We start from the raw sequence: 15,571 nt of genomic DNA, 5'->3' as shown, positions 1-15,571 counted from the left end.
TCTTTCCATCTTTCTTTGTAAGGCTTCTTCTCAAAGCACTTGATAAACATTTGTGGTGTTTTTCAGCACCCTCTCCAGTTTTATCAGTTCCCATAGGCAAGTTAGAGATGATATTCCATCATCTGCCATATGCAGAAGTACAGCTACTGCCCTTATTTCTTTTCACTAAGTTCCACTGTGATGCTTAAGCTGTTTTCAGCCACTGTTTCTCAGAATAGTCTCTCCGGTCCTGAAGATATAGTCTGCATCCAGATTTTCCTTGATATATAACTTTAGCTTTAGAAGATTTAGTATATTTTCTACAAGCAGTGATGTAAGCACAGTGATCCAGATGCATGGCCTATAGAGTCCTTAACATTATTTTCCTCAGTAAATTCTTTGCAACATATGCTGATGCTGATGGTTTTATAGTTACTTTCAGATTATTAAATACCAATTTCACTTATTATTCCCAAACGATTTTTTTTTTTTTTTTAGACTTCTAGCTAGTCATTTTTAATTCATTTAACATTTGCACAGATATCTTATGGGGATGTATTTACATTAGAATACCATGAGAAAGACTGTCAAACTCCTTACAAAAGTCTAAGCATATAAAATCTTTGCAACGTTTTATCAACTAAGCATTGTAAGCATAATCAAGAATGGAAATCATATGTGTTTAACAAGACTAAATTTCCATAAAACTATATTTATTCTCATGTAAGAAGTATGTAACTCTTTATTAACTGAATCCTGTAATAGATTTTTTTTTCCTTTACATTCTGAGGGAGAGCAATAAAACTACCAGTCTTAATTTTATTTGACCATCACAATTCCCTTTTTACTAAATATACCTTCAGCTGTCTAAAACCTGCTCTTCCAAGGTATGTTAAAAATTAGCCTCAGAAGATTAACATCCCTGAGCACAAGTTACTCTGACTGATTTGAAACTCTTTAATAGTAAGCAAAGAGGATGTTACAGACCATATGTTACAACAGACTTCAAAGTAGGGAGTCATGCTCATGTGACAAGAATATATCACTGCTACAAATGCAGGACATACGTTTATTTGGTATGCTGCCTTTTCTTTTTCACTATCAACAAATTTGTCATGTCCTTTCCAGTGATGCTTGATATTTTGCTCCTAGTACATATTAAAAAAAGTTCCTATTGTCCTCAAACCAGCCAGATGTGGATTTTCCCTGTCTTTACCACTTCTTATCAGTTTTTTGAATTTACAATTTTTTACTCATAGTGGTCTGCTACGCAGTATGTCTTGTTTCTGTTTGTTATATATTGCTTTTATACATTTAGTTGTTTTTACTTCATCACAAAGTAAGTGTGGGCTGTTGGCCAGAGCTTGAAATGCCATTTGATGTATTAACAAATCAAACTCTGAGGGAAAGCAGCGTTGCTTATTGCCTAGGATAGGATGCTGCCCTCAAGTCCAACACAAAAAGAAATGTTAATTTGGTGGTGCTGCAAAACCCATGAAACTCAAGTGTTATAAAACTGTGTGGGTGTGTGCATGCATGTATATAAATTCCTCAGGAGAAAAATAATTATTTTGATTATTTCATAATGTTTGTGTACCACAGTTCATGGTGCAAGTTTGGTTTCGGACTGCACGAAAAAAGGACAGATTTGATTTTGTTGGTTTTTTTTGTTTTGTTTTGTTTTTTTTTTTTTTTTTTCTTAACTCTATATGTAAAGTCACAATTGCATGTGGTTTTTTGGGGGAAGGACAGTTTTGGTAGCTATCACTAGGTACAAAGTCTGAACAGCAGATGACTGACTAGAAGAGAAACTGAGGCCATCGTTTTTCTATTTTTACTGCAGTGATTGCACCTTGAAACATGCAAATCTTATTGGATTAAAAAATCACCCTTAATCAATAAATGATGAATGAGTTCTTATGGGGCATATCTCTACAATATATAACACTTTTCTGACCTAGCCACCAGTAACGTGGGTTGTATTCAACTCTTACTCCTTACTGTTGTTTCTAATTTCTATTATTCTTGAAGACAATAAGCAGTAGAAGACAGAAGCAATTTATTTCACATGCAGAAACAGATGAGAATTTGGGAAAATCTGGAGTGAAAGAAGAAATGAAAGGAGAACAGTACTGATTTTCATAGTGATGATATTTCAGAATTTTCCAGTGGAAGAGGTTAGCTGAATTCCTTATTAATTTAATAAAGCTAATCTTTACCATTATTCTTTAAAAGCATACATAGTTTTTCTTCCTAAATCCATGGTTAACCATGGCAATTCTGTTCTTTGCATGCATTTTCAAGCAAGGGATAGCAATAAGACAAAATTTTTTATCATTTCTTTTTAATGATGTATACAGCTACAGAGCTACAAAAACATACTTTAAAAAAAAAGATTTCCTTGACAGCATGCCCTAGAACTCCCTTCCAACCAGCATCGTAATTCTTTCTTGCCAACACAGCCAGTCTAATTTTATCTTCCTGTGTTTTCAGCATTCCCAGTTGGAAAATTGTAGAGGATGCTGGCAAAAAAATGATCTATGTAAATTCTCACTGTCTGCACTTTTTGCAATTAGGTTATGAGAAAAATCTAAAAGACTATACTCTTAGGATTATATTGCGTGCTATCAAATACAGTGGTAAACCCCCCCCCCCATACCTATAGGACTTATGTAAACACATCATGATACCAGTAAAACACTTTTTCCCCTGCTTCTTTTTTTTATCTCTAGAAGAATTGTTGGTAATGGAAGTGATCACCTTCCCTCTAGCTGTTGCAACATGCAATTTTAACGTTAGCATCTCCTTATTTATATATAAAGATTGTAATAGGCATGTAAATATTTTTTATGTACAAAGGGAAAACATTTTGTTACAGAAAACAAGTATCATCTATAGATCAAATGGCTACTTACCGTTGTTTGAAAGAACAGCTTATGCTGTCCACACCTCTGTAAAGACGTGAAACCTTCTTACATAAGGGAGTCTGAATAGCTTCAACTGAGACTTACTAAATAAACTGTATCATCTGTCAGGCATCAATCATAAGGTAGATTTTAATAAATTTTCCAAACTGAACTGGGATATTTATCTGTTTCACTATTGCATTGTTTTCTAGGTGCCAATTTCCACAACAGCTAAGGCTCCAAAGCTTACGCTCCATCAATAGAACAGATGTCTATGGAAGACTGAACTGGTATCAGTGTAATGAGAGGAGACACAAGAATCACCACTGCAGAATTGGGTTAAGTTCTCTTTCCACAATATTTGACCCTCCCCCCGCCCCTTTTTTTTTTTATAATCACATTTAAAATGCAAACTATAAGTACTGGGAAAGCAAAGATCAAAAAAACCCTTTTCAGCAAGTCTGCAGAGAAGTAGCATGAATGTTAGATGTTTCCTAACTCTGACCCTTAAAACTGACGGCCCTAGAAATGGTCAGCGATTTAACGAAGTTAAAATACACACCTACACTACTGAAGAGCAAAAAATCTCTAACATAAAATACTGTACCTTCTAAAGTATGTCGATCTTCCTCATTTTTGGGAAAGAAGACTCTTATTACACCAGTGTTGATATAAATCAGAGGCAAGTTCCGTGACGTTAGAGCATGAGTCCTCATAGGTTGGCCTGGTGACTTTCTTTTCTCCTTTTGACTCCTTGGCAACCTGGCTTGAAAAATGCTTGCAATCGCATTAAGCAATGGAAAACAGAGGACCACATCAAAGGCCTGAGCAGAAAGAAGGATCTCATGAAGAAAGTGAGGAGAACCATCAGTGTGACCTTCTGATAGCTTGTGGAATGTTCTTCGTTCGTTTCTTGATATCAGTTTGTGCCGGACATTTTTTGTCACAGCTTTGGTATAAGTGAGAGAAAGAAATCCATGTTGTTGATGTGAGCCATCTAAAAGTTTTGCAGTTGTCTGTTTCAAGAAAAAAAAAAAAACACTGCTGCAAAAACGTACACATTTTAACATCAATCAACTGCCAATTCTCTATTAGTTAGTATGTTTAGAGTTCTGTATTTTCTAATAGCTTTCCACTGTCTCTGAATAGTAGAAAAAATTTCTTTCCTTTTTTTGAATGAACAATTTGTCCACAGTGTGTCCACACTTCACTGTATGGCTTCAGCTAAAACTATGAATTGCTGAACATTTATTTCTTTTCTGTTTATTTATGTTCAAATCCAATCAGCCAAAAAAAACCCCATATATTCAAGAGTCCAAATTTACCAAACATTTTCTGATAATTTTTCACACAGTTAAATATTTTGATTTCTCCTTCACTTTGGACATTTTAGAAGTAGATCTTACTCCCTTGCATTGTTCCTTCTGTATGTGCAAGTACCATAGGTGCTAAAATAACTCTTGGGTGCTGAGATAGTTTTCATAGTTATGCTTAGATGGAGTGAAGCTATTAAGTGTAATAAAAAATTTGATAGAATTCTGTAGTATTGTTTAGCTTTAATCATGTGAGCACAATGAAAGCAACTACATTTTGTAAGCAGTTGCTTCTTTCAGCATCTTAAATTTGATTTGAAACAATTAATGTAATTTAAACCTTATTAACAGAGGAACAACATCTCTTTCATAAATAAACAGGATACATAGCTTAATTGCTGAAAAACTGGAAGCTTTTATAATTAAGTGAATTAAAAAAATGGTAAGTTCATTTTCTATAAGAACTGAAACAAACAGAGTAAGAGAAAGTATTACCAATCAATATTCATGATGAAAATAAATCAGACCACACAGAACTTCCACTAAAATAAAAAGATTTTATACAGCCATATATTTGTGAAGATAAAGACACCAATGTCATAAGACAATCTTTCAAGGATAAACAGACGAGATAAAAAGGGGTTATATATGTCACACTGAGATATTCTGAATTAACAAGTAATGTTGCAAGCATTCAAAAGAAAGACTCAAATATGAAATTGTTGTATAAAGGTATATTGCAGTAATACAAAGTGGTTAAGTCCCTAAGTAGATATCAGAATTACATGAACAAAAGGCAGTGTTCAGTACTGGCTTTTATATATTTGATCTCCAAATATTACTGTATGTGCTTATTTTTAATATTAAAGAATCCCATTGACTTCAGTGGACTGCTGTAATGTACCAGGTTGTGAACCATCAACCCTCATTCCCATATCTACTAAAAAGGACTGACAAGTATTACCAAAGGATAAGAGAGAAATAACACGACTATAATCAATTTAAGCAACAAATATATTCTGTAAAAAAAAAAATAAAAATGTAGATGACAAGCAACTAAAGCCGTTTGAGATTTTTTTTTTTAACTCCAACTGGCATTTATTAGTGGAAGTTCTGTAGTAAAAATTTAAAAAAAAAGATTCTTACAGAGGGAAAGAAGCCAGAGAAATTACTGAAAGGGTCCTGCTTGCTGATGGGTCGAACCAACAAGGTACGTCTGTTCAGCTTGTCAGTACAGGAAAGGAACACACCTCCATATTGTCCCAGAGACCAAGAATCTTCCCCAAGGCTTGAGGTAATGAACAAGGCATGGAATAGGGGAAGACAAAAAGCAAAAAGAAAATAATTGCTATAAGCAGAAAAAAAAAAAATTACACTAAACTTGCACAGTTCTATGTAACTGCAAGATAAACCCTATGCCATACCTCTTCCTAAAAAGCTGAAATTCAATCAAATCAAGCAAAGAACTGGTAACAAAAAAAAAAGGAAACTTTGTAAAATTTTACATGAAAGGACAACCTATAGCAAGAGGTCAAGACACATGAGAATGAAAGTATAGTAAAATCCTGCATACAGAAAAGGGACTTACCTTTGGATTTTCAGCAGATGGCTTTATTAGAATGAAGAGGAGAATGATTACAAGAACCAAGAAACTGTGAACAAAAAGCTGTACATATATACGTTACAAAATCATAGTATTATTTAGAAAAAAAGAGCTATTAAGTATTAAAATGTGCTTTGTCCAACAGTTCTTGTAATCATTCTTTTTAACATAGATATAAGAAAGAAAAATATGCTGCTTAAGAAGAGTTACACCTTAGTTTACTAAAGAAATCTCACCAAAAGCTTTTCTCTGCATTGTAGAAATATTCCTTCAAAATGTCATGACTGCCTAGCCTGGAAGACAGAACGTTCACCTTATCTATTCTCTGCTTTTGGTTTTATTTCACAGAGATTTAAAGATAGAGAAAGGAACTTTGAAGAGATTATGAGATATAAATAAGAACAGTAACAATTTTGACAAGTGCAAAACCTTTTTTTTTTTTTTTTTTTTTTTAAAGCCTCAATATAACTTTAGCTAACAAGAACACCCTGAAGTTGAAAACATTTTTAATGGAGCATTAGGGTCCTGGGAGTGAAGTACCTTCTCTCAAGCCTTCCATAGAATCTGTGGACAAAGAAGGTTGTCAAGAGCACCTAGCTACTGGGATTCCAAAGCGTTTCAAAGCATCATGACTTGATTTTAAAAGATTTTTTGAAATAAAGTACAACTTTTGATTACCAAATATTACAGTATGTACAAACAATAACTGCATTTGTAACTTAGACAAAAGAACAGGAATTCAAAATTTTTTTTTGACTGACCAGAGAAAAAATTTCAGAAATGGTCATAACTTCTCAAAGTTGATACTAGATCTCCTTCATGTTGTACATAGAGAATAATGGGTCCAATAAGACTTTGCAGACATTGGCTCTAAGTCAAAATGATATGTGCTCCAAATATTTTAGTAACTTTCAATACCAAAAAAAAGTTCTGAAGCTTTTAATTATTTTTTTTCTCCTCTCAGGTAGTAACACGACAACTACTCTATTTTCTCTTAATTTCTGTCTCCCATAACTGAATCTGTTGGTCTGTAATGGCAAACACTAACCCAGTTGATCAAAGACTACATAGGCTCTCTCATTTTGTCAAGACTAGTGTGTTCATGGCCAATAAAAGCTAGAAGGTCGCACACACAATCTCTCTACAGAACTGTGCATCTGGGTGCCAAATGAATGCAGTCACATTGGTGCAGCAAACTATTCAACTAACAAGACTTGCTAAAGTTGCAAGACATATAGCAGGGCTAACTACCTACCCTAAATGTACATAATATTGATGATATACTGGTTGACATCAATCATTAAAATTTTACTTGGGCATGTCTGCATAACATTGTGCAGTGTCACAGATGCAGATAATCAGCTCAGTTCCCTGCACTATGGTGTTGCTAAGCCACAGCAAAAGAAACAGCTCAATTTTTTTAGAAACTTCTTTTAATATCTAAGAGTATGGTACCCTAAATCATTAAACATTGGCACTTGCTAACACATCATGAAGCAGTATTTAAGGAATTTCCCATTCAAAAGTTCAGCTAAAATGAATTATTTTTGTCTAATGGAACAACAGAGCAGTAAGTGTGAAAAAATGATCTCTCCTGATTTATAATGATTTCTATGTATTTCTTTGCAATCAGATACAATTCTGAGAAAATGTTCTGATTTTTATTACTTAAAAGTTTAAAATTATTTTGCTGAAATTGAACAATTACCTTAAATTAAGAAAATTTAGAATTAAGAAAAAAACCCCCACCTGCTGCCTTCTTTCAGCCTGAAATTAAAGCAGAGTTAACTCCTGGGAATTACCTGTTTCTGTAATGGTCAATATTGAAGCTTTCTATTTTACATTTGATTTTGGTATAGACATCCTGCATATCCACTGAGGCACTGAGGTCTTCTAATTCACTGACAACACAAACTTCTACAACAGTCAAAGAAAATAAAAATGATTAGCTATTAATCTGAAACTTGCAAATTCCTAGAATCCAATCTTTTTTATACAAATTTGTAGAGAGGTTTTAGTTCAGATGTGTAGAGAGGTTTTAGTTCAGGTGCCCATAGTGTAATTCCTGAAAAAAAATAATGTAAAAAAGTATTTGCCAAGATATTTACTCAAACAATACCTGAGATTTCTTTCTCTCGTGTAATTATTTTTATTAAAAAAATTAGCTTTAATCATTAGTCTCCTTATTTTTTAACATTTCTATGAGAGTTAATAGCTAAGCAGACGTGTTTGCTAAGCAGCAGTGTTTGCTAACAAAAAAATATTTGAAGTCCTATCTATACATGGACATATACAAAACTCATACCTACTCATACAAAAATGAAACATGATTGCTTCTAAGGCAATAAATGCAGCACTCTATTAAGTAAAGTAACCAACTTATTTCCAATTTAATATAATAATCTTTCCACACAGAGGGGGAAGTTTATGTGAACAACACCGAATTCCGATTACATGCACTAATGTAACTACAGCTTGTCACTCTAGTTTACAATATAGATCCAACCCATTATTTCTGCATTACCATGTTTAATATTGTCAAAAAATGCTCTGAATAGCTAATACTGTGCTGTAAAATAATGTATGGAATTTAAAATAATGTATTAGGGGAAAAATGCTGAATACCTGTGCCATTGTTTCTAGGATCAGGAGCAAACAATTTTATAGTAATTTTTGGCAACATCCACTGCATCCATAGGCTGACACGTCCACTTGAAACTCCGATATTACTTGTTGTTTGTTCCAATGTAATTGAATCTGAGAACGGAGAATCATCACCACCCTGAAGAGAATCACCCTATAAAACAGATGTAATAGCTGAGAAAAAAAAAAAATACTGCTTTTCACCACTGCTTTTTTTCCTTCCGTCTAGATCGATGTAGATGCCCAAACTATACTAAATGCAGACTCACTGATAATATATTTGAATTAAACCATTTTTTAACAGCAGGAAAAAAACCAAACCCAAATATATTCCCTTATTCTTAGGTAGAGATAATAAACTTTAGCAAAGATTATACGGTAAAACTGTAAGTTTCCATGAGTTAGTTCAACTTGGCACAGTGAGCTTTCCTGACTAACTCTACATGAATGAAATAATATCATCAATGAAAAAAACACAGGCTGATAGGAATATTCTGAGATGCAATGTAGGAAGGAGGATAAGGAGGCTTGTGCGTATCTGAAAGGCAAAAGAAGAAAGAGTTGTTGGAGGTGCCAGATGAAGAGCCACCCCATAACACTTCTATACTATATACACACTGGGTTTTGGTTTGGGTTTTTTTCTCTTCTTCTACATGCCTCCCTGTAACTACTCGGGAAAATGACTTCACAAAATAGTAGCTTTTTGTAAGAATTGGAAAGATTTTAGTTGCCACTATTTAACTATTTTAACTATTATATGATCTGTTGACAAATAAACTTGTAGAAGCTTCTGTGCCATCAATAATCTCTGTTCATTCACTAAAACATTAAGGACTCAACAAAGAAGACACAAAGGTTAATGTTTTTAGGAAAAGAACATGACAAATGAAAGCTATACTGAAAATCCTGTTACAAGGGCTTATCAGAGCCCTGCAGGCATGTTCTGATAAATCCTGATGGCACAACTGAAATATTTACCAGCCATAGGACTTCATCCTCCTCCTTTCCTGGAATTTAGTGCCTCCAAACAGTAAAGGAAACATGCAAACATATAATTGCTCATCAGCTCCTAGTGTTTACAGCCTATTAAACTGAATGCAATGGACACACAAGTCACTAATGTCAACCAGAAGCCACTAAAATCCACCATCATCTTCACTTGCAACTCCACCAAGTGTTGTAAGTTTTCTTCATTACTCAAGCACAAAAGGAAAGAACCAAGTTGTTGATAAGATTTACAGACCAATTATCACCCAAAGTCTTAATGAAGGTTTCAGGGATTAGGAATTGTAAATTATGATGAACAACGTGTTCGGGAATTTTGAGATTTGTCTAATGACTAACTGAGATGATTTATATGGAAAAACCCTGGAATCAGACCTACACAGAAAGCATTGCAGTTTGACTGAATCTAATTTAACCTGTCAGGCAAGAATCGACGATCCACTCACTTCAGTTTCAGATATCCCAGAAAAACTTACTTTCAGTAGCAAAATTTAAAATCTGACAGTACTTGACTCATGTTGCAGTCCAAGACTAGAGAATGGGAGTATAGAAATTCTGTTAGCAATCTATTGTCTGGATTGGTAGAACTTATCCCAAACCAAATGACATAGCTCATATGGAAGCATTTATGTTGATAAATGACATTTTCAATTAACTCAGGCCTACAGTTTAATTATAGGATTTCTACCATGTATACATGTTCTCTTATCACAAACCTAACTGTAAGAGAAGACAAGAAGGTAGGTCAAAATCTTACAGAAGTTTTGCACACAATCCATTATGACTTTGGGCTATCTGATATACACCAAATGGAGCAGCTGACATTGTGTGTTTAGAATTTATTGCATAATGAAGAATACGATTACTACTTTCTTTTTCAGAAAAACACTGAAACACAGCTTCTGCTCCACGCTTTCAGCTCCATGTTACTCAAATTAACATTTACTGATTTTTTTGTTGTCCCAGAAAACTGGTCCATTTCTATTTATTTTTATATTTATTATATAAGGCATTATTGCTTACGGCTCTGAACAGACTACCTGTAGAGTCATAGGTGACCATTTGTGAAAAACTGTTAGACTCCAGAGGCGCAAAATGTTAGCTGCTATTAATATGAGTTTTCTTAGTGGAGTATATATATATTTCAATATCCTCAACTCACTTTTGAAAACAAATGAAAGGAAAAAAAACATCAGGCCATAGCTTAAGACAAACATTCAGGCTAAGTACTGATGGAGGGAGATGATACGTAGCACTGTGATGATCATTCCATGGTGAAGTTACACAATTCATGGGAAGGGGAAGGAGGGGAAGGGGAAGGAGGGGAAGGGGAAGGAGGGGAAGGGGAAGGAGGGGAAGGGGAAGGAGGGGAAGGGGAAGGAGGGGAAGGGGAAGGAGGGGAAGGGGAAGGAGGGGAAGGGGAAAATGTCCTACTCTCATCAATTAAGTTTTAAGAAAAAACAGTGGTATTTCCATAACATTATATATAACTATAAACTTGTGCTATATTTTAAAATATCATCATTGCTAGATTTAGTTTAGTTTAACAAACTGCAACATATGTTTTATGGACTGAGAAATTAGATTTTGCTTTATAAAATGTCATTCAAATGACAGTGGGCTTTTGCTCTTCATGTACCATTTGTGAAGAGGAAAACAAAGAAATACGAGTCCAATTCCAACTTTACCATGGTTCAAGACTATTAATCCATCTTATGGTGTCTTTTCATTATGAATGTAACTAGCTAGTACATAATTCAGGTATGTGCAAAACTGCCTATGTGCGAATCTCTGTTGACTGTATTAAAGAAATCTGTTTAAAGAAAAAAAAAAATCACACAAAAAAGATACCCCAGCAGTAAAATGAATTAAGTAGTTTAACTTTGTAAATGTCTAGGATTAGAGATTAGTGCCATCATCAGTGTCTGGTGAACAGCAAATAAAAAAATGCCTGTTTTTTGCAAAACAGTTCATGATGAAGAAAGCAATCTCTCTGAGAAGTGTTTCATTAGTGTTCAGAAAGCAAGTGCTGTTATAATTGGGAAGTTTTCCTTAAATATTAGTCATAATGTGTCAAGGAACCATGGATATGGCATTAGGCGACTGTGCAAGTCAGACTAAAAAGAGATACTACTCATTGGGTTTGTGAATGCCATGTAGGAATGAGATCACAGACCATGAAAGACAGACAACGGAGAGTTTCAACCCATAGGAAAAGCAAGTAGCTCACCTTCAAGAGAACTAACATAAGGGTAAGAAAATCATGTAATATTGACAGTGCTAACCTCTGAAAAGGTGCGATCTATACTAGCCTCTTAAATATGAAAAGGCAAATAAGGTAATAAATGGGAATGCATATTATATATTCATTGTCCTATGATGGGCTTTGTCCGTGATGTCTTTATTCTACATAAATCTTCTAGATGTCTGTTATAAAATGCGTGATCACTTATTAATGGTCAGATTGAGAGAAAGAAAAAATATAAATGAATGAATGAATGAACAAACACACACAGAGCTGGAGGTACCAAAGACCTGCAGAAACAAATAGAAGAAAACTAACACCCATGCCTTGGTCTGAATGAAGTTCTGGCTCTGTAAAAAAAAGCAGTGCTTAGAGGCCTCTCAATTAAATGTGTGGTCCTCATGGAGACCTTAAAGGCAGAAATGCAATTATCCCAGCAACTAAGACAAGAGAAACACTGATCCCTCTATATGAGACAGACACATACAGACTAGTCTAAAGTAGGTGGACAAGTACCAGAAGTGTATGAACAAGATTAATCAGAAAGAGAGAAAGAACACTTGTCTGTCTATGTATATACTTATTTGCATATGTGGTAGAAGGAGCAGGGGGCTGTAATAACGGGAGTTAAGGAAATAAATTTGTGAAAGAAGATTCTGAATGTACAAGAAGACAAGTTACAGAAACAAGGGAGGAATGGATGAGCCCATTGGTGAAAGAGCTGATAACAGAGCATAGAAGAGAACAGGCAGACAACCAGTGTTAAAGGAGAAGATTCATCTGGTTCCCTTCAAATAGACCTCCCAGAGGGAAACTTCCCTACACCATTTTATCTACCCATTTTTATAACACCTTCTCTCTTTTAGAATCCTTTCTTCCCTGAAAGGTTCTTAATAGTCACCAGGTTGTCGGTTTAAATCTTTAACAACTACCTTATAAACAAATTGGGAGAAAGGATGTACTCAAAGCTACTTGCTTTTAAAAAAAAATAAAAAAAATAATTCAGCCACACACTATGCCTTCTCTTCCTTCCTGCTTCCTTCCCTGTCCTTTCTCTTTTGAGCATTTCTTCTCCATTGCGTTATCATTGAGCAAACTTCCTTATACACAACCACCTGAAATCCCTCTCCAAGACATGGACTTAACATGACTCTCTTCCTTTTATAATTTCTTTACTCTTCTTTCTTCCATTTTTCTCTTCCACTGCCTGCAAATTTAGATTATTAAATGTAGCAGGGCCTGTCTCCTGCTGTGTATCAAATAATATTTAATTTGCTTCCCCAGCAAAATTCTTCCTGCCTCTTGCCAGACCTTTTTATCCAAAGACTCCTATCTCTGAGTACTATTTAATAACCATGCCTTTGCAACACATTTCCTACTGCCTTCATAAAGAACTCTCCTCTCTCCAGTGCCACTCAATTGTCCTACAAGGCAGCTCTGACAGCAACATGGAAACAGATATCTCTTCAGCACTGCAAGCAAAACTCAGTTTTGTTTCTTCAAGGAAGAAAGTGTCCTTGGACCACAAAAGTATGGGGAAGGAATGAAAATTCAGAAACAGCCTTGGAGAGTGTCAGGCCTGGAAGTCCCCCAGCATCCAAAAGGATGTAGGTAGAGCAGCCACTTCTCCAATACTAAACAACGTTAGTCCTTATTGCTTCTCCTGAAATGGCAGGTTCCATTGATAGGACAGTGGCATAAGCCAGGAGGCAACAACAACCTAGCCATTTTGCCATCCTCTGACTATCCCTGTCTGCAGTCTTCAAATGCTGGCCTGTCTCCCCTCCAACGATCTACTCCACCTACTTGTAAAGCTATAAAAAAGCAGAGTAAAAATGTATCCTTCCAGAGTGGGAAAGAACACAATACCTTGAGAATCTTGTTTCCCTTCTTCATGAGTCTTTATTTGCAAAGTCCTCATGCTGACATCAGAGAAGCCTCATCCTACTTCATGGCTTGCAATTTCATGCCATCAGCATAGCATCAGTTATGAGCCTTTTAATTTCTGCCAAGAAATTCCTTTCTTCATGTTTCTTTCACATAACTCACCCAAGCAGTTCTTTGACACTCTGCTTTTCAATAACTTGCCACACCTTCATAACTTGCCTTTGAATGACACCCTTAAAACATGACGCTTCTGTGTGGGAGTTTCATTGTGTCTAAGATGACTGTTCTCATCAAACCTCACATGCTCTAGAGACGCTAGAGTCAATGGTACTTTGGAATGGGGGGGATCCCTTGGGCAGGACAGCTCTGAAGGAAGGAGCCAGCCAAAGACAATTTCCCTTAGCTGAGATCCTCAGATAAATTTTACAAGGTATCAAATGGAAGACAATTAAAGGTTAAGGAAAGAGAGAAACAATACTCATTTAAACCTGATAATACTTTTATTTAAAGTTCAAGTCAAAGTTCAGGCCAATGTTGATATTCTGCAGACCAATTTGCTCCTGTCTATTCTTCTCATTCTATATAAAAGCATTTTCTCTCTCTCTCTCTCTTTTTTTTTTTTTTTTTTTTTTTAGAGTTGGAGCATTTTTTGACTTCTTATTGTACTGTAGGCACACATACTTTGCCAAACTGTAACTTACAAACTACGATGGAGGGGGTGGAAATGAGACAGACCATCTCCTCCCTGCCCTCCATACACACCCTCACTCTCCCACTGGACACGTTCCAAAATGCTTTTTGTATCAAAATCAACTTTGTTCTAAAATTTTGGCAGATCTCTACATTTCTGATAGTTAAAAAAGAAGAAAACAATAGTAAATAAACTTAAAGGGATAGAGTTAACAGCAAATACATACTGCCACCACAGCAAGTTTTGAATTTTATAATTGGATTCTTTTATTTTCATAATTTAATGTGTTCGGATGTTTCATGCATTTTGTTAACTTTTTTTTTTCCAGAAGGCTGTTTTTGTTTAGTGGTTTGAGTATATAGATAACTGTTCTGTAGAAAATTGAGGCTATCATTTTCCCACACTTGTCTTTAAGCTTATTTTTTCTGAAGCTATTAAATGATGTACTTACTATGCCTTTCAGAGAATCAGCCAGTTGATAATTTTGGCACAAGGTTACTTATAACAGTATTTGGGAGATTCTTGAAGAATTGCATTTATCTAGCATAACCCCAAGCATATAAAAAAAGCAAATTAACCCTGGAACGTGCAATCAAATTTAAAAGCAGGAAACCCTGAAATTTAGGGAATGTGGTCCCAACCAACTTCCAAGCCTATTATATCCATGAAGTTTACAAAGAAACAGTTACAGGTACAGGCCCAGACGTATAATTCCAAACTGCTTCTGCCTTTTCTAAATACATGATGGAATAGGCTATATATCTGATATGCTATAACCAAAAAATACACAGGTGAGGAAAAGAGGCCAAGCTGCTCACATTTCCCGTTACTATTGCTGGAGCTAATTTTTGCTGGCATCATTCCAATGTTGTTTGTGCTTATGTTTGTCTGATTTGCAGATGTTTCTCACACTTTAATTTCAGTAGCATGTGAGGTGGCTTCATTAACTCCTATTCAAATTGTGTACCACAGAATTGCATAGCTGTAGAACAAAATTTTATTTAGTCAATACACAAGTAAGGCCTACACATGCACACATTTCTGAAGTGAACTTGAAAAAGAAAACCAGTGCTTGAATTTCTAGGAGTCAAATGGAGGTTGTTGATGTAGAACAACGTTACCAGAAATAAAGGAATTGTGAACCTCTGGACACAGCCAGAGGCAGAGTAAGCTTGAGGTCAGACACCTGGACCTGCAATTGCCAGGGTTTTGGAACTTGTTCTACCACAGGGCCTGCAAGTCCTAACCAGGGCCTCGACTCACTCGTGCTTGTGCTTAGCTTTGCACTGCAATTCTGTA

The 15,571-nt window shown here is 35.3% G+C and overlaps 1 protein-coding gene across 1 annotated transcript in view; it reads right to left on the bottom strand.

The window, feature by feature from the left end:
• Window positions 1–15,571, bottom strand: part of VPS13B (vacuolar protein sorting 13 homolog B) — a 499,565-nt gene that overhangs the window by 201,810 nt on the left and 282,184 nt on the right. The window contains exons 26-29 of the mRNA XM_082499631.1: window positions 8,427–8,598; window positions 7,604–7,718; window positions 5,345–5,546; window positions 3,493–3,901 (exon numbers count right to left, since the gene is read on the bottom strand). Of these exons, the coding sequence (XP_082355757.1) occupies window positions 3,493–3,901; window positions 5,345–5,546; window positions 7,604–7,718; window positions 8,427–8,598 (898 nt within the window). The remainder of the gene's footprint in view (window positions 1–3,492; window positions 3,902–5,344; window positions 5,547–7,603; window positions 7,719–8,426; window positions 8,599–15,571) is intronic.

Source organism: Vanellus vanellus (genome assembly GCF_965231255.1).
Source record: "Vanellus vanellus genome assembly, chromosome: 2".
In the NCBI taxonomy this organism is placed as follows: Eukaryota; Metazoa; Chordata; class Aves; order Charadriiformes; family Charadriidae; genus Vanellus; species Vanellus vanellus.
Note: the sequence above shows the minus strand (reverse complement) of the source record. Positions and strands in the feature narration are given on the sequence as shown.